The sequence below is a fragment of the Myxine glutinosa genome, chromosome 11 (assembly GCF_964187855.1).
Source record: "Myxine glutinosa chromosome 11, kmMyxGlut1.1, whole genome shotgun sequence".
In the NCBI taxonomy this organism is placed as follows: domain Eukaryota; kingdom Metazoa; phylum Chordata; class Myxini; order Myxiniformes; family Myxinidae; genus Myxine; species Myxine glutinosa.
In genome coordinates this window covers 130,391,110-130,416,924 of record NC_136271.1, presented here as the reverse complement: position 1 = coordinate 130,416,924, position 25,815 = coordinate 130,391,110, and the positions used below count along the sequence as shown (strand labels likewise).

The window sequence follows — 25,815 nt, the reverse complement described above, 5'->3', positions numbered from 1 at the left end:
CAGTGGGACGAACTTCCTCATTCTTCAATCTCAACAGAATCTCAACAGACAACAGAAGTCTTCACCTCCTCCTCAGATCATAAACCATATATATTTTCACAATCTTTTCTACCCCGATTAACCCTCCCCAACCCACCCCAGGTTATTGTGTATTCTCTCTTCAAAATCCTTTCCATTTTCAGATAATCTCATCTCAACTCACTAAGAGATGACATCATGAAATGGATCGTGATATCCCGATGTCTGTCCGTCCGCTATCTTTTTGCTATTCCTCCCTTATCACCCGGCTGATTGTTCTGAAACTTGACACATGAATACAAGACTGAAGCCTGCACAATCGCTCGGGCTTCAATTTTTTTTATTCCAGATCACGAATACACCCGTTATGCACGGGGGCAGCAGGGTCATTCCTCTTTGGGGTATATAGATTACAGTAAATCTGCGGTCGGGCCTCAAGAACGTCAGGGGTGTGTTTATTTACCAAGTTTCTTGTGGAGAGCTCACAAAGTGGCTTAAGCATTCGAGCAAACACTTCATTTAAATCCGTTGATAAGGAACGGTTGGCTTGGCGCTAGCTAGCTGCTTGGTAACTGAACAGTGACCACACCCCGGGTTTCGTCCCTTTCAGTTTCGTGTTAAACAGCAGGAGCGACTGTTTCCAAAGGCCGCCACGAAAAACGCCATCTTAGCAGCAGGAAGGGTCATGTTAATAACCCTTGTGGGGTATATACATTACAGTAGATCTTTGTTCAGTTCAATAAGTAAAATTTGCCTCACGGATGTCAGCATTCCTCCAAATTTCTTCCAGTTTCGTGTTAAACAGCATTTGCGACTGTTCAAAAGGGTAATCAAACGTGCTTGTGGTTTATAATATTTTTTACTTCTGGTAGAGGTGCTCCCACGAAAATGGTATGATAAGGTATTTATACACGTTAACACGGTGTTTGGACAAGGAGGAAACACCCCTTGCGGTGGGGGAGATATTATGAGTATTAATTTTGATTTGCAATAACATTTGATATTATGCTTTTGTTATTAGAAGGGGCCTTGGAAAAACGCCACGATAAAGCTATCTTAAAACGGATATACACCTCAACACGCAACCCCATTGGTGGGGAAACCCCTTGGAGGAGAAAACCCCCATGGGGAAGGGGGCAAATGAATTCACTATAACCTTCATTGTGTGACCCTCCTGTCGAGTCCTCCTGTCGAGTCCTCCTGTCGAGTCCTCCTGTCGAGTCCTCCTGTCAAGTTTGGTTGAGATTGGATAAGTAAAGACTGAATGTATTGCGGTCAAAAAAGACAGACAGACAGACACCAAATTGCGTATTTCAGTATGATGGAAGCTCCCAGGGGGAGTTACCCCCTGAAACTTCAGATCCCTACTCATCCCTTATTTACCAACGAATTGCTCTGAACCTGATACAGCCCTTATACTCAGTGGTTGACAGGATCTCTCAGTGTTAGATTTTTCGATTTCGTTTCAGGCTGTTTCCCAGGAGATCAGCGAGGGGGGGGGGAGGGGGGAAGGGGCAGGAATCCCCCAAAATCAGCACAGGTCTGAAAAAAAGAGGTCCGAACTCGTTTTTATGTGATCTATTGAAATGCCATGCAAAGATGAGTGATGGAGTGGTGTTGAGTCATTTATTATTTTAATATTTTGCATGTTGAGAAAATAATTATTGTGTGTCTGTTAAACGCTGAAATTGTAGTTGAGATTTGGTTGTGGTTAACACATCCCAAATTCAGTTGGAGAGAATAGAGTTGGTCCAAGTTGGAACTGAAAGCACTTCCAACTTAGTGAATTCATTTACACACACATACCCACTCGACAGACACTGGTATACACACGAGTAACATGGCCAAAAGTGCAGAGACAGACATGTTGGAGGATGTACAAGCCGTCTCACGTATGTACGAGCCGCAGGGTGTATTAAAAGGATGGATATATACATATATACAGTCACGTGAAAATGTAAGTACACCCCATGTAAAGTTTTGACTTTTTCAACATACAGCTATTTGATCTTCATTTCAACAATATTGATAGATAAAGGTGATATAATATAACAAATATCATGAAACATTTACATTTTGTAGTCCATTGTATAATTTAAATAAACATAAATGCAAATTTCGCATGTGGAAAAAGTAAGTACACCCTTGGCTCCAATAGGTGGTATTGCCCCCTTTGGCAGAAACAACCTCAAGTAGGCGTTTATTATAACTGTCTACCAGTCTCTGACATCGACGAGGAGAAATTTTTGCCCACTCCTCCATGCAGAATTCTTTCAGCTGTGCGATGTTTGAGGGGTTTCTTGCATGCACAGCTCGTTTCAAATCCCCCCCACAACATCTCAATGGGGATTGAGATCCGGGCTTTGACTTGGCCATTCCAGAGCCCTCCATTTCTTTCTTTTCAGCCATTCCTTGGTGGATTTACTGGTATGTTTAGGGTCATTGTCATGTTGCAAGGTCCACTTTCGGTTGAGCTTCAACTTTCCAACAGATGGCCTCACATTATCCTCAAGCACCCTCTGGTACAATGAAGAATTCATTGTGGATTCTATGATGGTGAGCTGCCCAGGCCCTGATGCAGCAACGCTGCCCCAAACCATAATATTTCCACCACCATGCTTTGCAGTTGGTATCAGGTTCTTGAGGTCAAATGCTGTCTTTGGTTTTCGCCAAACATGTCTTCTGGTACTGTGGCCAAATAGCTCTACCTTTGACTCATCTGTCCAGAGTACATTGTTCCAGAAGCACTGGTCTTTGCCTCGGTGTTCATTGGCAAATTTTAGTCTTGCCCTGATGTTCTTTCTGGACAGCAAAGGTTTCCTCCTGGCACACCTCCCAAGTAGATCAAATTTGTGCAGCCTCTTTCTAATGGTAGACTCGTGCACTTTGACATCAACAGCGGCAAGAGCTACCTGTAGGTCCCGTGATGACATTCTGGGGTTCTTCGAGACTTCTTTCAGCATCTTGCGGTCTGCTCTCGGGCTGAACTTGCTGGGGCGGCCTGGCCTGAACAAGTTGGCAGTTGTTTGGAATGTTCCCCACTTGTAGATGATCTTCCGGACAGTCGAATGATTGATTTCAAATTGTTTGGAGATCTTTTTAAATCCCTTCCCAGACTCGTAGGCATCCATAACCTTCTTTCTGAAGGCCTAGGAGAGCTCTTTTGATCTAGGCATGGTGATGCCGCACACTTCCCAACAACAATAAAAAAACCACCTTTAGAGGCCATTTTTCCCCACAAAGTGGGGGTTGGCCTTTTTCGGGAACCGTGGTTGTTGCTGTTTTTTGGTCCCCTTTTTGAAGCAATGTTTTACGGCCGGATACCCTTACTGCCGCCAACCCTTTTTGCCGCCTTTAACGACAAACAGGGAATTAGCAGTGAACTGGTACTCAATTAGCCGACCTCGGAAGGATGACAGGCTGAGTCAACCCCCCTGGCGTTAATTCAGCGATCGACCGGGATTCGAACCCAGGATCCTAGGATGCTAGGTATCCTAGGATCCTAAGCTGGCACCCTAGCCGCTAGCCCAACACCAGGGACTTCCCAACAACAATGAGCAAACCAAACTAAATGTCTGAGGTTTAAATAAGACAGGTTCCTCCGAGATCCTCTCTAACGATGTTCTAATCATTTGCACCTGAGCTGGTGCACCTGATTCTAATTTTAGGTATTTGAAGTAGTGATAAATGTAGGGGTGTACTTACTTTTTCCACATGCGAAATTTGCATTTATGTTTCTTTAAATTATACAATGGATGACAAAATGTAAATATTTCATGATATTTGTTATATTATATCACCTTTATCTATCAATATTGTTGAAATGAAGATCAAATAGCTGTATGTTGAAATATGTTAAAAAAGTCAAAACTTTACATGGGGTGTACTTACTTTTTCACGTGACTGTATATATACAGTATATATATATATATATATATATATTTTGTATACAAGATCGAGGCTCGTGAAAGAGCTAAAATATTTATTTATTAGGCGCAGGATGGATGTATTAAAGAGGATGCAACACACAAGAATAGCTTTACCGATAGGATTTGCTGCAGCGATGATTGTGCAACGTGCTTGCAGCGAAGTCACAATCCCCGCCTTTGAAATGGAAATGCTCTGTTGCTCCATGGCTTCGTGGATACTCGTTCGGTCCTGGTCAGTCATTTTGTCAAACTCGTCGATGAGGCACACGCCCCGATCGGCTAATACCAGCGCCCCTGCTTCAAGTGTCCACTCACGGCTCACAGGATGGCGCTGGACATACGCTGTGAGGCCAACAGCAGATGCTCCCTGGCCAGTAGTAAAGATAACACGCCCTGCTGTTTGCTCCACATATTTCAGGAACTGAGACTTCGCCGTACCAGGGTCTCCACATAGAAGGATGTTAATATCACCACGGACTCTGTGCTTGCCACCTGCACACATGAGAATGCAACAACAATATGCACATCCCCTCATTATATGGCGACTCAAAAACCTGGATTTCGCTAAAATATAACGTGTGCATTGAGGAACCAATTTGGATCAGCGTTTGTTACCATTACCATAATCAGAAATAAACCCATCGACAGATCCCCTACCCATTATATCACTAAACATATGTCGTGCACATTTTATCATTTCAGATGTAGCAGAGACATAATCAACCGCTTCAACTTCTTGAGTTCCAATGTACAAACAAACACTGTCAAACATTTTCCAGAATTAATCATTTACGAGTGTGGTGTTTGTGTTTGCATTAGCAGCGTTAATGAATGTAAATTTACACAGTAAAAAAAAAAACTATCGGCGAGATTCAAGTAAGTTTGTTGATTATTTATTTCAAAGATTTTTGTCTCGTGGGTATTCCAGTCTGTTCCAGATATAGCACAGAAACGGTTGAACTTATTAAATCTTTATTTTTTTTCCAATTGCTGAACCTATACCCAATAAACCATCAAGCAACCAATCTCCCTTATTTCTAAATCGATGACCCACACCTTGATGTCTTTCAGGTTTTTAATAACCCCCAACCAAGAGCCATACCATGACCTTCTTTAACTAGAGAGTTTATAGAACATGATACCCTGCACAGTGTTCAAGAATGTACAGGATGGCCTTGCCATTCACGGGGGTTACGTTCTTGAAAATCCCCGTGAACGGCAATCCACAAACTTTTGGGGTAATGTGGAAAATACGGTAAGGGACTTCAACTTTGATTTGTCCAAAGTGTATCTGTACTTAATATGTTTGTGTATTGTTTTTCTGCTATCTATTTTAATGAGTAAAATAATTATTAGGAACACGAAATAAAGCATTATTTTCCTGTATTATTGTTTCATATGCAGCCTGTGGCTGCTGGTTGCATCTTTGCTGGGAGCGCAACTGTGCCTCTGATGCAGTGCTCCATTTACAGTAATCTGGTACTCATTTTGCTGACCTCGGAGGGATGACAGGCTGAGTCAACCTACCTGGTGTTAGTTTAACAGCACAACAGGGGCTTAATCTCAAGACCCTAAGTTCTTAAAGCAGCTAACTTAACCGTTAAGCCAACACCAGGCTTATTTTCCTGTATTAAGAACTTCAATTTTATTTTATTTTTTTGAGTTATTAAGATCATGAAACTTACATTTAATAATAATGATGATAAACTTGATCCAATAATGTGATGGCAATTATAAAGATGAGTTGATGGAAATAATTGTTGTGATGTTGGAGGGTTTGAGGGAGTTATTGTGCGAACGACGCATGTTAATTAATTAGGTGAATAAATCCCCATTAACATTGAATTGGCATCGTACATATCCATATTGGCAGGCTCTTCTTCACTCGATATGCGCACTCCCACATGCCATGCCCTCTAATGCTATATTTCGATATACTGCATGGGTTTTGGAGGTTTTATGATGGTGATTTATGTTTTCCAGTCTTCAAGTATATATATATATATATATTTAAATTATTGTATTTATAATTTATTCATATATTTTTAATTTATTTATATGTATTTATTCAAATATAATTCAATTTAAATAAATACTTAGAGATTTAAAGACATATAGATAAATTAATTCCAGGCTTTACTGCCGTTTTCTGCAGCGGCTATAACATCACTCTATCTTACACGCTAGGTTAGTTATTCATGCCGGTTATATGCAACCATTGTGACGTCATCCTTAAAAACAGCAAGTTTCCTATTTGGAATTATTTTCAATTTTGTTTTATGGCCAGTCAGACAGACAGAGTAAAATAATTATCTCACTCCTCTCTGCACACGTGCGATTCGGACGAATTCAGTGCCAATACATGGTAAAATGGCAGACATGTCTTTCTATTACAATTCATGTCCAAAATAAAACATTCGATTTAAATAGGCTGTTCGTCGATCATAAACTGACAGACGTGAACCAATTGCTTAACCTCACTTTTAACTTCTCGTGCATGGGGTAATAATCTGTGGCTTATGGTATGGATTAAGAATCCATCCCTTCTCCTTCATTAGTAATTATTTTATATTTGGATAACTCATGTTTCCTTACAATAATCATCCTTCATATATATTTATTTTACACTTAAAGTTGAATTATAATTGATATAATTTCTCTATTTAAGGAAACCATATGATTATCTTGGTCGGTAATTCTAAAATTCACTTTATACAGTAATACCTCACTTAATGCTCAGGATGCGTTCCGGAAGAGAGCACTAATCAAAAATGTGCTAAAAGGGGTCATAATACCATTGATGATGTGTTTATATGGAGATTCATTCCCGACAGCGTTACTTCTTATGCATGAGTGGTATATGAGTATTTCATTGGGATATCGGTAATACTAATAGCGCTAATAATAATACATATGGTAAACATTGTATTAGAAATAAAAATAATATTTTTTATTATAATAACATCAGTAAGTATTAACATCAACATAAAATATATACAAACATCAACATAAAATATATACAAACATCAACCAAAATAATAATTGCCGTTGCCCACTCCTAAATGGTAGCGGTGGGAGATGAGGTGGAAGGAACCTCATCCTGTTGCAAAATGAAGGAGGAGTAAACATCGCTGATTGGCTCAGAGTGTGTACATACCGTACAAACAATGGCAGCAGATGCGTTTACTCGGGGATTGCTGCGTGTTATGGATTTTGTTTACTTTATTTTTAACTAGGGCATGCCCGTACTATATATATATCTAAAATTATATCCCCCCCCTCTATTTACATGAAATGGTTTGGTCCAAAGCGAACGGCTTGTGAGTACGGTGACAATCCCCCCCCTCTATTTACATGGAATGGTTTGGTCCAAAGCGAACAGCTTGCGAGTACGGTGACAATCCCCCCCCCCCCCTCTATTTACATGAAATGGTTTGGTCCAAAGCGAACGGCTTGCGGAGTTTGGTAAAGAAATCGCCATAGCGTGCACAAACGCGCAGGAAAGCGAAAGAATCGCAAATTAGTTTTAATTAGTTTTAAAACATAGTTTAACGCCAACATAGTTTGCCAACGTGAAATAAATGAATACGCTCTCAAATGTGCCGTCCGAGGCAGAGTCTGTTCGCCACGTTCGGCACACGTGATAACTCGCTGCTCTCTGATTGGTTGAATCGTTTTTTGGACATAGCTCGGTAACTACTTGTCCGATTAATATGAAACCTTGAAAAGGCACATCCTCGGGTCCCCAGCAATATACCTGGCAAGTTTCAAGTATATCGGACCCGTGGTTGTCGAGAAACAGCGGTCACAGACAAACACACAGACATACACACATACACACACACACACACAGAGATTACTGGAATTATAGATAGATAAAGAAAATCCCCAGGGCAAAGAGCTCTATCACGAATCAGTGCTCTACAGGGCAGCATTAAGTGAGGCATTAAAAAACTGCATGTTTTTGCTGACAAGAAATTAAACGAGATTTTTAGGTTGCATATTGAATTTAGACCTGATTTATGCAGTCATATCACTCAAACACACCAATAAGAGGAAGGGAAAACAGATTAAACACAAATTAAAAAATAAAAGGGTAAGGAAGGGGGAACCTGAAAAAGAAGGTTATTTGCAGGCACTTTTCAGCATTTGATGTGTTTTTTTTCCTGGGGAGGAAACCTCCATGGAAGGGGTCAATAATGAGTAAAAATGTGGTACAGATCGAGTGTATGAACTTGGATTTCATGGCATCACATACACACCTGGATTCTTTGCTTCCCCCCCAAAAAGCGCAAGAGCGATTGCTCGCTTAATGTCTTCATGGCCAAAAATGGAAGGTCCAATGCTTGCAAAAATCTTGGGGTTCATTCAAACACAAGGGCATGGATATAATCAGAAGAAATATGAAGAGGGAAAAAAGACAAAAGGTTTGAATTGCATTTCACAGTGAAAATAGAATTATATACTGTACACACACAAGTTGGGTCACGGGATCAGGATCGAGTTAGTTAGACTTCAGTATTCATGTTGTATTTGAACCTATTCGTGATCATTCCAATGGTGGCACGTCACTACCTTGGGCGAGAGGGTCAGACTTTGGACTGAGCATGCATGTTCCACCAGAACACAATGCAAGGTAATTGGCAGGGCCGTTATTTCTTGTTTTTACATCAATTTGATTTTAAAAAATTGAAGTTTTTATTACAACGATGACTTTCAGCATGTGAAAATAATGCTGTAAATCAATAAATATCTTCATAGAAATTGGCACAAGGTTTTTAAAACATAGAAGGAACAAAAACAATGAATAGTCCCAAGTGGGACAGACACTTGTTTCCCGATGGAGGGTGGTCGTAGTCGGGCTGCATTAGGTGATAACAGGGGTCTAATGGGTCATTATGTGACAAACAGGCTGCATGAGGTGATAAAGAGGATCTTAGGGTTTACAAAGAGAATCTGGAGGGGTCTTAAGGGTATAAGGAGTCTTAAAACCTCTTAGGGTTGCAATACCCTGTCCAATGGCAAGGGCAATTAAGCGGTAACATTAAGAGGTTTAAATTAAACAACAAAACATTTTGTGAGATGACGGAATCTTGCGATATGTGATTGACAAACAGATTACATTTGAATTACTTAGCTAATTATCTCACCAACTGGATGGAAATTTTAAAAAGGGCTCCATTACTTTTTTGCACATCGATGCAATGAATCATCATGCCAAGTTTCAAAAGCATACATTGAGCTGCCTCGGAGGAGTCGGGGAAGAAAAAAAAAACAAATTCAAATGTCAGTGGACCCACTGACTGACTAACTAACTAAAGGAAGGATGGCCTGAAGGGCATCATTATGGCTTCAACAGCTCTTCTCAACTCCGTTGTATAAGAGCTAAAAACCAAACAGACTCATTTGTATACAAGGTCTGACAATAAAGTTCCAGGACTGATGTTTTTTTTTCCTCTCGACAGGTGGCAGCACCGGCTTGAGTTTCATAATTGGACATACATCATAATCTTCCTGTCAGCACTGTACTATGTTAGTCATTGTATTGATTGGTTATGTTTTGTAGTCGTACTGGAGTTTTGTTAAAATTATACAAGTGTTGCAATCGTGTTCTGAAGATGAACTAAATTTTATGGAACAGAGAATCATCATCAAGTTTTTGGTAAAATGAAACAAAAGTGGCACAAACATTTTCGGCAAGTTGAAGCTGGTAAACGAGGAAGACATAATGTCAAAATCACGTGTCTTTGAGTGAGCCAAGAGGTTTGCAAAAGGGAGAATGGACGTGAATGACGACGTGTGGTCAAGATGCCCATCAATTGCCAAAACAGACGAAAATATCAAAAGGGTGAGAATGTTGGTTTGATCCGACTGACATCCGCAACTTCAATGAAAGGAACTCATTTTGCATCAATAGAAGAGATCCAGAGAGCCGTGACCAACGAGCTGACTGGCCTTTCAGACGACAACTTCCAAAGGGTACTTTGAAGCATGGCAGCGGCATTGGCAAACGTGTATAGACTCCGAGGGAGATTACTTTGAAGATGACTTCGAAACATAATTGGTACGTTGACAATAACAGTTTCTATTGCTTTATTCCTGGAACTTTATTGTCGGACCTAAATGAGATATCTATATTCATTTTGAGCCAGGGGTTTATTGTCGGATGACATAATTGTGATCAAAAACAATGGCCTGTCTGCAGTGGATCACAGTTCTGAAACCATATTGTCAGGTGAGAAATTGAACTGAGACCAGACATAGAATCACTGTCTCTCTTGCAGCCTATTACACAATTGTTACAAATCCAAATTCAATCAACCAATCAAAAAGGAAAGATGCTAACTTAGCAAGATGATGACTCAAATTGGCTGTGCTCTTAACGACATGAAATGTGGGAACAACTAAAGAACATGTCAATCACTGCTTGTTTCTGACTTTGATATTCAAGTTCTAGTTCCACCCCTGAACATTTGTCTTTGAACAATGATCATAAACGTGGCCTCCTACGTTGCCGAGCAATCAATTAGAATGTAAACATTAGTAATATTTTAGACTTAGAGCTTTTCACCATATCTCCATAAACTCATGCAACTAGGCACGCACATACACACCCAAACCTACATTCACCCACAAATATGAATCGGACTTTACAACTCCCTTCCCCATGCCTCACCCTCTCTCCAATACAATCATCCCTTGAAAAGGCGACAATTTTCTGCACATCGTCATCCGTGAGGGTTTCCAAGGCAGTGCGAGCTCCAAAGTGGACAATGTGATTAGCCAAAATCACAGTAGCAAACACAGGGAACCCATGTGAAGTGTTTAGACTTCCATCATAGTTGTTATGGTAGATTCCTGTGAGTTCCTGCACAGAGTATAAAAAAGGGGAGTAAAAAAAAAATTTAAAAAATGAACAAGTGGGTCACAAACAAAAACAACACCCCACCCCCACCCAGCAGTCCCAAGTTCATAAATGTATTTTATTCTTACAGTGACCCATGATTCACAATCGAGTTTGTACAGACTTGGCATTTAATATGGAATATTTTTTTTTTCTTGACTTGGGTTTACTTTCTTAACTCAGTATATAAATCTGGTGAGTTTCTTATACACTTTGGTGATTTATTTGTTAAAAGAACCATGTCACTGATTGTCTGTCGCAGCAAGAAGTCAACAACAGGATTATATCACAGGTGGCGTGGCAAAATGTACGGACAGGTGCATTTGATGATTGGCTTCACAGTCGGGTATACAAGGGATGTTGCGTTCTGTATTGGTGGAAAACAACTGCTGCACGTCTACAAAAGTTATTGCCGCTTCCTCTGGAGATGGTCCGTCAACTCGACAATGCTGTTTGTCATGGAGTGGTGGCTTTACGAAATTACGGCATGAAACAGCGTGCTATTGCTCCAGAGAGCCGTGACAGGTCAGGTGTCAAAGATCCTGAAACGAAATGCTCAGAGGGGTGTCCCTACTCCAATACCGAGGCCAGGACGTCCCCGCAGAACCACAAGGAGGGATGATCGCCAGCTGCACCGGTTAGTCCGCAATGGCCGTACCAAGTCAGCTAATCGGCTTAGGGCTGAGTGGCAGCAACTGACAAATGTGCCTGTATCCAGAAGGCTAGTCAACCAACGACTGGTTCAAGCAGGCTATCGTGCCAGGCGTCCCCTGAGAAAGCCACGCCTGACCAGACAACACCACCAGCGCTGATTGCAGTGGGCCAGAGAGCACCGTCAATGGCAGCCAGAACACTGGAATCACGTGATCTTCAGTGACGAGTCTAGATTTCTGGTCTATCGTCAAGATGGCCGCGTCCGAGTGTGCAGACAAGTGCATGAAGCCTACAACAAAGATTGTATAGTGCCAAGAGTCCAAGCTGGAGGTGGTGGGGTGACCGTTTGGGCTGCTTTTCATGCAGGGGGCAAAACTGACCTGGTTGTTCTGAATGGAAACCTGAACCAGTTCATGTACAGGGCCATTCTGGAAGAAACATTGCTTCCATTTGCTCGTGCAGCCTTTCGAGGAAACTTTGTCTTCCAAGATGACAAAGCACAGCCTCATCGTGCTTGCATGATCCAACACTTTCTTGCTGACCGTGGTGTAGAGCATATGGAGTGGCCTGCCATGGCCCCGGATATGAATCCGAGAGAACTTGTGGGCAGAATGAACGCGTCAAATCGACCACTTGGACCAGCAGCCGACCTCTGTGCGTGAATTGCAGCAGGCTATTGTCACTGCATGGCAAGCGATTCCTGTCCAAACCTTGGCAAACTCGTGAACAGCATGCCTCAACGTGTACGTGCTCTCCTGAATGCTCGTGGGGGTTACACGAAGTACTGAACTGTAATTTTACTGTCCGTAATCTCAGTCATAATTTAACTTTTGTTTTTGTTAAAAAAACATTTGGCTAATGTGCAAAATAAAGAGATACTTCTGAAAAACGTACAGAAGTTTAACACAGTACTGTCCATGAATTGAGTTCGATATCAGTTTACATCACTTTCAAGGATCAATTTATTTGTTTCGAAATGTCAAATGTGGTTTTTGTTTCTTTTAAAGGTCACATTAACAAAATCTAGAATAATTTCAACATAATTCCAATGAACTTTTGGTTCTAAGACATCTTGAAAAGTAACTTCACCCCCACAAAAAAAATATTCCATATTAAATGCCAAGTCTGTATATAAATCACCTGCAAGACAAAGACACATGGACATTGGACATGAGTACTTTTGCATGAATTAAAAGCACATTAGTAGAAAATACAAACGGATGGTATATACCCACCTCACCCCAATCTTTCCAAATGTCCCATTTTTCCCGCATCCATCCTGTCCACCCTTTCCTGCCCCCGGCCCCCCCCATTAATTGTTTTCAAAGTCTCCATCTATCTTGGCCTTAAACTCTGCTGTTGGTGTTCACACACACACACACTGCCAGAGTCTTTTTTGTCTGTCTGTTTGTTTGTTTTTTTTTTTGTTTTTTTTTTTGTGTCTCTCTCTCTCCTCTCTCTCCTCTCTCTCCTCTCTCTCTCTCTCTCTCTCTCCTCTCTCTCCTCTCTCTCCCCTCTCTCCCCTCCCCTCCTCTCCTCTCCTCTCCTCTCTCTCTCTCTCTCTCTCTCTCTCTCTCTCTCTCTCTCTCTCTCTCTCTCTCTCTCTCTCTCTCTCACAAAAAAAACTACGACGACACTCTTCGATGTCACGACGTTGACCGATATGCCTCCACCCACATTATTACATCATTATACATACTTGTACCAAGTTTGATTTAAATCCATTCAGCTGTTCTCAAGTACCACATTTTTACCTGACATGACCTCTGACCTCACCAAAATCACAAAATCGTCTGACTCCTCAGTTCTGGACCTCGGAACGATTGTGCTTGGACCAACCGTATTCGGAGACGCCACCGGGGACTGTGGTTCTCCGTGCAGAGGACGGGTGATGGCTGGAGGAGCGCCCTGCACACGGCCCATTTGCCTCCCGCGGGAGGCCTTCATCGAGGCCTAGTGAGGTCTGTTTCACGCCAGCGCCCTAGACGATTTTGACGAGACCTCACCAGTGATCGGAGCCAAGTTACACACCACACAATTATTTTCAGTTATCCTTTCCCTTCGTCTGTGTTCGAAGTCTGTTGAGGGAGCGCTCCATTTAGGAATTTAGTTTTACCGTCACGCTTTTCTTTGTCCCGGCATTCATTTTAATAAACCTGTTTATTTTTGTACATTTTAAATCCGGTCTTTGTTTGAGTTTATTTTCCACAGGTTTGAGGACTGCAGCGGGACCACAGGTAAGCTCTTCAGCTTCCTCTTATTCTTTCTTCCTCCCGCGCATATATAGTAAAATCCGCATTTGATCGTCGCCTCCGAGTTAAAGCTTGCTATTGGCCATCCGTGACTCTCCTGGTGTTAACTGGGAGGGAATCACATGACAATATATATATACAGGGGGCTGCAAAAGTAGGTATACAGTAATGAAAAACAAAACGTGCGCACAAAACGTATTTTATTGATTATACAAGCATATCAATAATAACAAATCAATAATAAACATATCAATAATAAACATATTAATCCCTCAAATGTTCAAACTGTTTGCCCCCGGCATTCACACACTCCACTAGTCGAGTGTGGACACCCATGCACACTCTGGCACAAAGGTCTTTATCAGCATCAATTTCCTGGCAGGCCTCCCGTATGAACTGAATCATGGCATCAACAGAACGTGGCTTGCGTGCGAAAACCCTGTCTTTTACACATCCCCAGAAAAAGAAGTCCATAGGGGTGAGATCCGGCGAACGTGGTGGCCAGTCAACGGCTCCCCGACGTCCAATCCACCTATAATCCTTACTGTATACCTACTTTTGCAGCCCCCTGTGTATATATATATATATAATTACAATGTGAAATATGGAACTTCAACCTGGGTTCCAAATATTTTGACCCAGGGGTTAAGATGTGAACGTTAACAGCCCAACCCACACTAAAAAAAGAAATGTGAAACATATCTCCCATACAATCAAAAAAGTTCTTATGTTTGTGGAATAATCCCACACTTTCCCAAACTCACAATCTCATCTCCAGGTTTGCTTGAATCCACCAAGTCTGCCAAAAGAATTGCGTCTTTGGATCGAGGGAGACGTCCAGCAGCCACTCGCCCTGGACTCTCCTGAATGGTGATACGTTGGTAATTCTGATACACCGTCTGGAGAACACAAGAACCCCACGATGAGGTGGTCCACATCAGAACCCATCCCCTTCCCTCCAAGCCCAAAGAAACGTTTGCATCTTCATAGCAGTTGATGAAAATACCACCTGTTCAAATCATAAATATTTGTGGGGTGGGGAATTGCAGCCTTGAAAATGAGAGTGTAACATTCCATGCCAACCACACAGACCAACCCATCTGCAAACCGAATGCCAGCCCAGCCTCCAAGTGCACACGCCATCCTACCCCCCAATAGTGCGGGCCAGCCCACCAGCCAAGCACGCATCAGCTTACATGCTGACACGCCAAGCACGTATGCCAGCCTAACATGCCAAGCATGTGCGCCACTCCATCCAACAACACCGATCCATACCTAGGTCAATATGAAAATAAAGTTGAAACAAGATAATTATTATTCAGTTTGAATGGGCAAATAAACAATTTCTCTGTGTTTGTTTACGGGGCGACAGCGTGTGCACAGGGCGACAGTGTGTGTGTTTTACGGGGCGACAGTGTGTGCAGCTTAAAACAGCCCTGGTTCAAGCTTGTTATACAGCATAGACATTGAAAAAAAGCACAAGAACAGACAAAATGCATGAATCAAACCTGCTCCATATTGATATCAAAGGGGCCTGAAGATTGGCACTCTGGGCAAGATCCCGGCTTCAGCTCCTGATGTTGGTTCTGCATGTAAGGACCCATGATGCAGTTACACCTGACACACGTGTACTTCACTGCACTCAGCTGAGGCAGAATTCCCGTGCAGCTCGTAACCACACCACGGGTACGGATCAGCTGGTTCAGGTGGAGCTGCCTGTATGAGGCATGGATCAGAGCAAAGCTATAGAATGGCATTATATACTAAAATATACAAGTTGGTGCCCGTCTGTCTGTCTTTTTGACCACGACACATTCGGTCGTTTACTTATCGAATCTCAACCATACTTGTCAAGAGGACTAAGAGTCACACGATGGAGGTTGAAATAATATCATTGCCTCCTCCCCTCTCCTCAAAGGGCTTTTACGCCTTGGGCAAAATCCGTGTTAAGGTGTAAATCTGTGTTACGATAGCTGATGGTAGCATTTTTCCAAAGCCACTCCTAATAACAAAAGTAATAACACCAATGAAAATCACATAATATTAATGTTATTACTAAAGAATATTAATAATGTACTAAGAATATCCCTAAGGGGTTTTTGCTCTTTAGCCAAACGCCGTGCTAATGTGTATAAGTAGCTTATCGTGGCGTTTCGCGAGGCATCCCTACCAAAAATAGGACCACGGGTCCTCAAGATCACCTGGATCAGGAGCAACAGTCACTCAAACCCTCCACATAAATTGTGTGTGTAGTTTCAGGGAAGAGAGCAAATACCTATTTTAGAGGGGAAGGAAGGGTCAAACACCTCTCCCCCCATATACCCCTCTATTAGCGCAGATTTTGATGCAGTCAATACACCTTTGTTAGGTTTGGTTCAAGCGATAATGACTGAAGTGTTTACGGACTTATTCACTCAATCACTGACCTACGGACCCTGCTCGATTGCATAAGCTCACCGGACTAAAATCCAGGTGAGCTAAAAATATTATAAACCACAAACACATACGATTACCTTTTTAAACAGTCACCACTGCTGTTTAACACGAAACTGAAAGGGAGGAAACTCAGCGTTCTTGAGGCTTTACATGCTTATCACATATGAGCCTAGATATATTGTAATCTACAGACTTGGCATTTAATATGGAATATTTTTTTTGTGGGGGTGAACTTACTTTTCAAGTTGACTGAGAACCAAAAGTTCATTGGACTTATGTTTAAATTATTGTAGATTTTGTTAATGTGACCTTTAAAAGAAACAAAAACCACATTTGACATTTTGAAGCAAATAACTTGATCCTTGAAAGTGATGTAAACCGATATCGAACTCAATTCATGGACAGTACTGTGTTAAACTTCTGTACATTTTCCAGAAGTATCTCTTTATTTTGCACATTAGCCAAAAAATTTTTTTAACAAAAACAAAAGTTAAATTACAACTGGGATTACGGACAGTAAAATTACAGTTCAGTACGTCGTGTAACCCCCACGAGCATTCAGGAGAGCACGTACACGTTGAGGCATGCTGTTCACGAGATTTGCCAAGGTTTGGACAGGAATCGCTTGCCATGCAGTGACAATAGTCTGCTGCAATTCACGCACAGAGGTCGGCTGCTGGTCCAAGTTGTCGATTTGACGCGTTAATTCTGCCCACAAGTTCTCTATCGGATCCATATCCGGGGACATGGCAGGCCACTCCATATGCTCTTCACCACGGTCAGCAAGAAAGTGTTGGATCATGCGAGCACGATGAGGCCGTGCATTGTCATATTGGAAAACAATGTTTCCACGAAAGGCTGCACGAGCAAATGGAAGCAATGTTTCTTCCAGAATGGCCCTGTACTTGAACTGGTTCAGGTTTCCATTCAGAACAACCAGGTCAGTTTTGCCCCCTGCATGAAAAGCAGCCCAAACAGTCACCCCACCACCTCCAGCTTGGACTCTTGGCACTATACAATCTTCGTTGTAGGCTTCATGCACTTGTCTGCGCACTCGGATATGGCCATCTTGACGATAGACCAGAAATCAAGACTCGTCACTGAAGATCACATGATTCCAGTGTCCTGGCTGCCATTGACGGTGCTCTCTGGCCCACTGCAATCGGCGCTGGCGGCGTTGGCTTGTCAGGCGTGGCTTTCTCAGGGGACGCCTGGCATGATAGCCTGCTTGAACCAGTCGTTGGTTGACTAGCCTTCTGGAAACAGGCACATTTGTCAGTTGCTGCCACTCAGTCCGAAGCGGATTAGCTGACTTGGTACGGCCATTGCGGACTAACCGGTGCAGCTGGTGATCATCCCTCCTTGAGGTTCTGCGGGGACATCCTGGCCTCGATATTGGAGGAGGGACACCCCTCTGAGCATTTCATTTTGGGATCTTTGACACCTGACCTTGAGTGATGCCATACTGCCGAGCAATAGTACACTGTTTCATGCCATAATTTCGTAAAGCCACCACTCCATGACAAACAGCATTGTCGAGTTGACGAACCATCTCCCGAGGAAGCGGCAATAACTTTTGTAGACGTGCAGCAGTTGTTTTCCACTAATACAGAATGCAACAACCCTTATATACCCGATTGTGAAGCCAATCGTCAAATGTACCTGTCCGTACATTTTGTCACGCCACCTGTGATATAATCCTGTTATTGACTTCTTGCTGCGACAGACAATCAGTGACATGGTTCTTTTAACAAAGAAATCACCGAAGCATAAAAGAAACTCACCAGATTGATATTCTGAGTTCAGAAAGGAAACCCAAGTCAAGAAAAAAAAATATATTCCATATTAAATGCCAAGTCTGTATATACCCTAGAGAGGATAATAACATGTCCCTTTCTACCACCACATGAAAAATATTTGTTGGTTGAATTCAGTTAACTGATATGAAAATCCTATTCAAATTTCAAATCAATCAGATGATAATTGATGATTTTAGAAATTGGTAAAAAGTGGTTGACCTTTGGCCTATGTTGATCTTGTGACCTCAAAAATAAATGGGATTTTGTCAGAAGACGAACTCTACCATTTGGCGAAGTTTCATGAAAAGATCGGTTTAAAATTGTGACCTGTAGGCAAGTATAAGTGAGCGGACAGACAAACAAACATACAAACAAACAAACAAACACAAACAAACACACTAACCGGAGTGATCAACATACTTGTCCAAAATTATTTTTTTGCCAAGTAATAAACAGGGTAAAAATCTGGATTTTGATCAGTCTGGATCACCTGCATCCTGGATCACCTGTACCAGGAGCAAGTCAATGACATTATAAAATATCAAAATTTTGTTAATGCGCAAAATATGGTCATGTGATTAGTTGAATGGAAGCCCTTTTGATGCTGATTACAGCGATACATGTTTACAGGTCATGTTTTTACAGGTTACATATGTTTTTACAGGTTACAGGTCATGTTTTTACAGGTTACAGGTCATGTTTTTACAGGTTACAGGTCATGTTTTTACAGGTTACAGGTCATGTTTCCTGCTTCTGAAGCAACATCCACTGTAGGTTATGGTAGGAATTTTTAGCATTTTAGGGTTGATTTCAACATGTTAATGAGCGCAGAATTTGTTGCGGCCAGTATACCTTCGTCAGGCATCAGATATGAAGTTTGTGGCCAAGTTTCATCAAAATTGCATGTTTGGTTCAATCCAACCATAGCTTTCTGAGATATCCTGCTCACAGTCAGACAGACATGGGTGAAACCATAACCTTCACCACCGATAAAAACATTGAATAAAAACCCCCGATGTGATTATGACAATGTGCATACTGCCGCGTCTGCGTTCTTCCTTTGTCGGTGATCATACATTGACAACATAGCAAAAATTAATTTGGTTTAAAGTGCCACACCCCATAGATCCTGTTTGCACATCTTTCCCAACTGCCGTTTATTATTTTATCTTCATTATTTCACATGTTTGTGTCACCCAGATGGCAGAAAACACTGCACAAGGGTGCTGTAAATTATTTTAGGTGTGGAAATTTTCAAAATAAAAATTTATTTTTTCCAATTCAAGTGCACAAATAAACGCTTATTTTTCCCAATGATAACAGGAAATGAATTTTCGGGTTTTTTGGAAACGGAAAAGGATTTATCTTTATTAAATGGAAAAATCACTGACTCCAACAATGTGAAGAGCAATTCCATAGTGATCCAACATTAACCTGATGAGAATGTTGATGGTATTTGAGGATCATTATCTGGGGGATGTTTTGGGGGTAGAGGGAGAGGGTGGAGTTGGCGAATTTTATGAAAGTTTTTTTTTTTAAATCTACAAAATATCGAGGGGACATTTTCAAGATTATTACGGTGTTTCAAATTATCTTCAAAGTGAAACCGAACACAAAGCAATCCAGCACCCCCAACTTGAATACAGCATACATCTGAGAAACTAAGTCAGCTCGTCGGTATCATGTATGACCAAGTTATTAACCATTTTTACCAAAATAAAAGTTTCCTTTTCCCCACCGAATGTACATTTATGCGACATGTCCTTTTCAAGTAGTCAGAGCAATTGCGGTGCTTACCGCAGCGTTCTGAGCTCCTCTACCAGCGGCAGGTTTGAGATACGGACGTGGATTGTAGATGCAATGCGATCGTATTTGGGATTCATAGAGAGAACAACCTCCTTTGCCGCTGCATCGAGAATACTCAGCATCTCAGCTGGAGCCTCGGGGAGGAAGTAAGCGAGAACGTGTTCTCGAGCTGCCAATTCCTCATAGCTCACTATGAGCGATTCACGATTTTCTATGGGAAAACAGCCAAGAAAATGCTCAACAAACGCGTTTACAACTATAGCTGTTACTAAAAGAGGAGGAGAACAACAAGCTGTTGTTCATATAATCTAAACTTAAAAAAAAAAAAAACTGATAATTACATCAATATCAATAACTAGAAAAGCACACTTCATAACTGCGGGTAATTATGGTCGGGTCCCAAGTCGCCCAGCTTTGATACAACCTCACTTTGATCGGACACGTGACCTATGACGTCCTCTTATAAAACTGAATTCAGAATGAGATTCAGAAAATTCAAGAAATCAATCCAAAATTCAAAAAAAATCAAATAAATATGCCTGCCAGACCTATAACGTTTAAATGATCAAACTATATTCCCGAAGATAATTTCATCATGTGTGTGAAGTTTCATATCGATTAGCAAGACGTTCTGGAGAAGATAACATTTTAAAGTTTATTCTTTAAAAAAATATGACAGCCAGACCATGTGTCCGATGACATTGAAATTTTTAACATATATTTCCCATGCACAGTACATCATATGTGTTAAGTTTCGCATGGATCGATTAATTGGTTGAAGAGAAGGATTAAAAAAAAAGTTTTCGTTTAATCCAACATGGCTGCCAGACCATGTAACGGATTATGTTTTCGTTATCACCCTGTATGCCCAAGGCTTGTGGATCATATGTACGAAGTTTTGCATCAATCTATCAATCTGTTCTGGAGAAAATAAAATTTAAGTTTATTCTTCAAAAAAATATGACTGCCAAACCACATGACCGATTAAATTATCAATTTAATTATCTGGACCAATTTATACGTAGATCACCCTCAATAATATTCAAATTGATCGGATAAGGATTTTGACACATCAAATTATGGCTGACATACTATTTCACTGATGACGTCATCATTATATCAATCCTTATTCCCCATGGGAAGTACTTGACATGTGACTGCCGAACATGCTGCCAAGTTTCATTTAATGCCAATTTCATTCATACAGCTGCATGAAGAAGTAAATGTATTTTATTTGCCAGATGTCGGGCACCCCTTTATATTAACTTTTTTGGAGCATTACTTGGTTTCCTCCTCAGAACACAAGTCCAGCATGCACACGAGATTTGTTTGAATGTCCCTTATTTTGTATTGTTTGGCATTTTCTACAAGTTATGGAATATCCCTTCTTTTCTATACTTTGCCACATGGCACATACCCTTCCTTGTATGAAGGGGCTTTTTCTATGCCGCTGGCATTTTTCACAAGGTGCATTTTAAATACGAAAAAAATGCATTTGTTCATCGTACAAGACTATTCAAAACGATATAGAAGACTTTAAAAAGTAAGGGGAATTTTTTTTTCAACACCCAGACGTGATTTGAACCTGCAATTCCCAGCTTGGGAGTCTGATACTTTATCCATTAGGCCATTGAAACAGCATGTTAGAATTTTATTTTAAAATATTTTATAGGGGTATAAAGTGTGTATATATGTACATTTATAAATACAATATACCAGTAGAAGCTGAGAAACGAATTTTCATTCCTCATGTTAAAGTTGCATAGCCTGGTGTTGGCTTAGCGGCGAGGGTGCCAGCTTAAGATCCTAGGATCCTGGGTTCGAATCCTGGGTTCGAATCCCGGTCGATCGCTGAATTAACGCCAGGGGGGTTGCCTCAGCCTGTCATCCTTCCGAGGTCGGCTAATTGAGTACCAGTTCACTGGTAATTCCCTGTTTGTCGTAAAAGGCGACAAACAGGGTTGGCGGCAGGAAGGGCATCCGGCCGTAAAACATTGCTTCAAAAAGGGGACCAAAAAAACAACAACCACGGTGCCCGAAAAAGGCCAACCCCCGCTTTGCGGGGAAAAATGGCCTCTAAAAGGTTTTTTTTTTTTTTTTTTTTAATGTTAAAGTTGCATACAGAGAAACCGTCCCCCAAAAAAGGAAAGGGGTGGTTTGCGCCTCCCTTGATTTCCATACAATGAGCAATTTTATGTGGTACAATACTCATAATGATGCTGAAATTCAGCTTAAAAAATAATTACGTTTTAAATACGAACAAAATGCATTTGTTCATTGTACAATACTAGGGCATTGCCCGTACGTGGGTGCCCGTTCCGTGGCCAAAAAAAAAAAAAAACGCTACCCGTACGCTCTACCCCGCCCGTACGCCCGTAAACAAAAAAAGCAACGCTCTTCGCTTCCGCCCTTCGCTCTGACTGAATTGGGAGAAATAATGCGCATAAGAAATCGAATTACGTACCGTAATGGCGGTCAGCTCGTAACGCGCTCAGCTCCGCTCGTCTCACATCGGCCACGCCTACGCAACAGAGCGTTCTGTGATTGGCTGCCGGAAGATAAGTCGTCACTGTCCGGAAGTTCGCAAATCGCAGTTAGGATGAATCGTTTTAATTTAATCGCAGTTTGAATTCGTTTTAAAACATAGTTTAACGGCAACATAGTTTTCCAACGTGAAATAAATGAATACGCTGTCAAATGTGCCGTCCGAGGCAGAGTCTGATCGCCACGTTCGGCACACGTGATAGCTCGCTGCTCTCTGATTGGTTGAAGCGTTTTTTGGACATAGCTCGGTAAGTAATTGTCCGATTAATATGAAACCTTGAAAAGGCACATCCTCGGGTCCCCAGCAATATACCTGGCAAGTTTCAAGTATATCGGACCCGTGGTTGTCGAGAAACAGCGGTCACAGACACACAGACACACAGACACACAGACACACAGACACACAGACACACAGACACACAGACACACAGAGATTGCTGGAATTATAGATAGATGATATCAAAAAAAAAAAAAAAAAAAAAAAAAAAAACTTGAAAAAGTAAGGGGAAAAAATATTTAACTTAGACGGGATTCAAACCCAGAATCCCCAGCTTGGGAGTCTGATGCTTTATCCTTTAGGCCATTGGGCCAGCACGTTAGAATTGTGTTATGATATTTTGAAGAGTTATAAAGTGTGTGTGTGTATATATATACAGACTTGGCATTTAATATGGAATTTTTTTTTTTCTTGACTTGGGTTTACTTTCTTAACTCAGTATATCAATCTAGTGAGTTTCTTTTACACTTTGGTGATTTATTTGTTAAAAGAACCATGTCACTGATTGTCTGTCGCAGCAAGAAGTCAACAACAGGATTATATCACAGGTGGCGTGGCAAAATGTACGGACAGGTGCATTTGATGATTGGCTTCACAGTCGGGAATACAAGGGTTGTTGCGTTCTGTATTAGTCGAAAACAACTGCTGCACGTCTCCAAAAGTTATTGCCGCTTCCTCTGGAGATGGTCCGTCAACTCGACAATGCCGTTTGTCATGGAGTGGTGGCTTTACGAAATTACGGCATGAAACAGCGTGCTATTGCTCGTCAGTATGGCATCACTCAAGGTCAGGTGTCAAAGATCCTGAAACGAAATGTTCAGAGGGGTGTCCCTACTCCAATACCGAGGCCAGGACGTCCCCGCAGAACCACAAGGAGGGATGATCGCCAGCTGCACCGGTTAGTCCGCAATGGCCGTACCAAGTCAGCTAATCGGCTTAGGGCTGAGTGGCAGCAACTGACAAATGTGCCTGTATCCAGAAGGCTAGTCAACCAACGACTGGTTCACGCAGGCTATAGTGCCAGGCGTCCCCTGAGAAAGCCACGCCTGACCAGACAACACCGCCAGCGCCGATTGCGCAGTGGGCCAGAGATCACTGTCAATGGCAGCCAGGACACTGGAATCACGTGATCTTCAGTGACGAGTCTAGATTTCTGGTCTATCGTCAAGATGGCCACGTCCGAGTGCGCAGACAAGTGCATGAAGCCTACAACAAAGATTGTATAGTGCCAAGAGTCCAAGCTGGAGGTGGTGGGGTGACCATTTGGGCTGCTTTTCATGCAGGGGGCAAAACTGACCTGGTTGTTCTGAATGGAAACCTGAACGTTGAAATATCGTTGGCCTTCGCTTCACACACCCAACCTGTCCACCAAGTTTCATCCGGATCCATCCATAACCTTTTGAGATATCGTGCTATTTATTGTTTCAGCCCGATCACTCAATGGTGAATAATCACTTCAAACAAAAAAAAATTCGTATCCAGATCCACATCCGGATCTTCACCAAAATCTAATCAATTTGTCTTTCTCACACACCCAACCTGTCAACCAGGTTTCGTCCCAATCCGTCCCCAACTCTTGGAGATATCCTGCACACAAACAGACAGACAGCCAAACAAACAAACAAACAGACAGGGGTGAAACCTTTTGCCGTTGGTGGGCAGAGGTAGCCTACTTACCTTTGGTGGGCGGAGGTAACAAGATGGAATAAAACAGTCAAAACTAATTTAAAGCAATCTAACCCTTGTTTACAGCATTTAAGATATCAGAAACTAGTCAAGGATATCAATACTAATTTTGCCATTCACATAACTAGTAACGGTACCCGCCCTATGGGCGGGGCTTCAATTGGGAGGCCCAAATGAAAAGGCTAAATATCAGAAATTGAAGGCTTTTTTTCTTTTAAACGATTTATACACAAAGAATTAAGTTAAGCACCCCTACACAAAGAATTAAGTTAAGCACCCCCTAATCCTGTCCTGAACCTGAACCCCCTCGAGCACGTTTGGGACATGTTGGGACGACAAATTGCGAAGATGGTCCCTCCAATAGCCAATCTGGATGAATTGGAACGTGCATTACATCGGGAATGGAACAACCTGCCACAGCAACGCATACGACGGCTTACAGGGTCTATGAGACGTAGGGTTGAGTCAGTGATCCGATCACGTGGGTCCTACACACGTTATTGACGCAAAGATCGCTAGAGGTCTTCTCAGAACAATGACTGTACGTTAGAAAACATAAACGTCATCCACACTGTCCGTGATGGACCTATAGCTCCATACTTAAATTGAGGTGAAAATATGCCTAAAATTCCCAAAAAATTTCACCTTAAATTATTCAGAATAAAATATTGAAAACGGCATGATTGTTATGTTTTTATGTGACCATAATATCACTTCTCCAGAAAATATAGCAATATCATGGGTATATTACACTGTTTTGACGACAACAAACTTGTAATGTGCGAGGTTGTAAAAAAACGGGGGGGGGGGTGCTTAACTTAATTCTTTGTGTATATATAAACATCCGTTAAGTCTCGATTGGTGCAGACGTTTGTGCGGCACTTGGGAAAATAACGTCATGCGGGAGCAAGTATCAGCAGGATGTGGCAGTGTGGGAGTCGACGTTTCTGATCCTCCTTCATGCCGAAGTAGCCCACCACTTCTCCAAGCATTCCGCTCTTCAGATCCGCCATGAGAGATTTAAGCTTGATACTGAAGACGCATGCAGTTAGTCCTCCCGATGTCGTATGTACTCCCGATACGTGTTTCCTTCATTGTAAAAACTTCCAAATCAACAATTAAAAGGATTTTGAGCCGATCCGTGTTATGGCCTTGGCAAGATCGATGGAGACAGCGATCTGTTAGCGTATACACCGCCCAAATAGCTATGTGGAATTCTCTCATGTGGAGATTAAACTCACGTCATTTGAACTTTGACTGAGGTCATTATTTACTTTTAGTGATGTTTATATACGAATGATGTTTAATGATGTTTATATTGGTTTTGGGTCGTCCTTTCCGCATATCTCGTGGGATTGTAAGTTGGAGAGACGGCCGTGATGGCGTGGAGGGGGTTGGAATTCTCTCAAGCAGGGATTCAACCCGTGTTCTTATAAAAGGTCTTTGTCCGAGGTCACAGAGTCCAATCGGTGCAGCGATCAGTGCAGTCGTTTGTGCGGCACCCGGGAAA

The 25,815-nt window shown here is 41.8% G+C and overlaps 1 protein-coding gene across 1 annotated transcript in view; it reads right to left on the bottom strand.

Moving 5' to 3' along the window:
• Positions 1-25,815, bottom strand: part of MCM2 (minichromosome maintenance complex component 2) — a 71,389-nt gene that overhangs the window by 12,356 nt on the left and 33,218 nt on the right. The window contains exons 6-11 of the mRNA XM_068131079.2: positions 19,790-20,009; positions 15,266-15,473; positions 14,522-14,656; positions 10,624-10,815; positions 8,210-8,303; positions 4,062-4,439 (exon numbers count right to left, since the gene is read on the bottom strand). Coding sequence (XP_067987180.2) covers positions 4,062-4,439; positions 8,210-8,303; positions 10,624-10,815; positions 14,522-14,656; positions 15,266-15,473; positions 19,790-20,009 — 1,227 coding nt within the window. The remainder of the gene's footprint in view (positions 1-4,061; positions 4,440-8,209; positions 8,304-10,623; positions 10,816-14,521; positions 14,657-15,265; positions 15,474-19,789; positions 20,010-25,815) is intronic.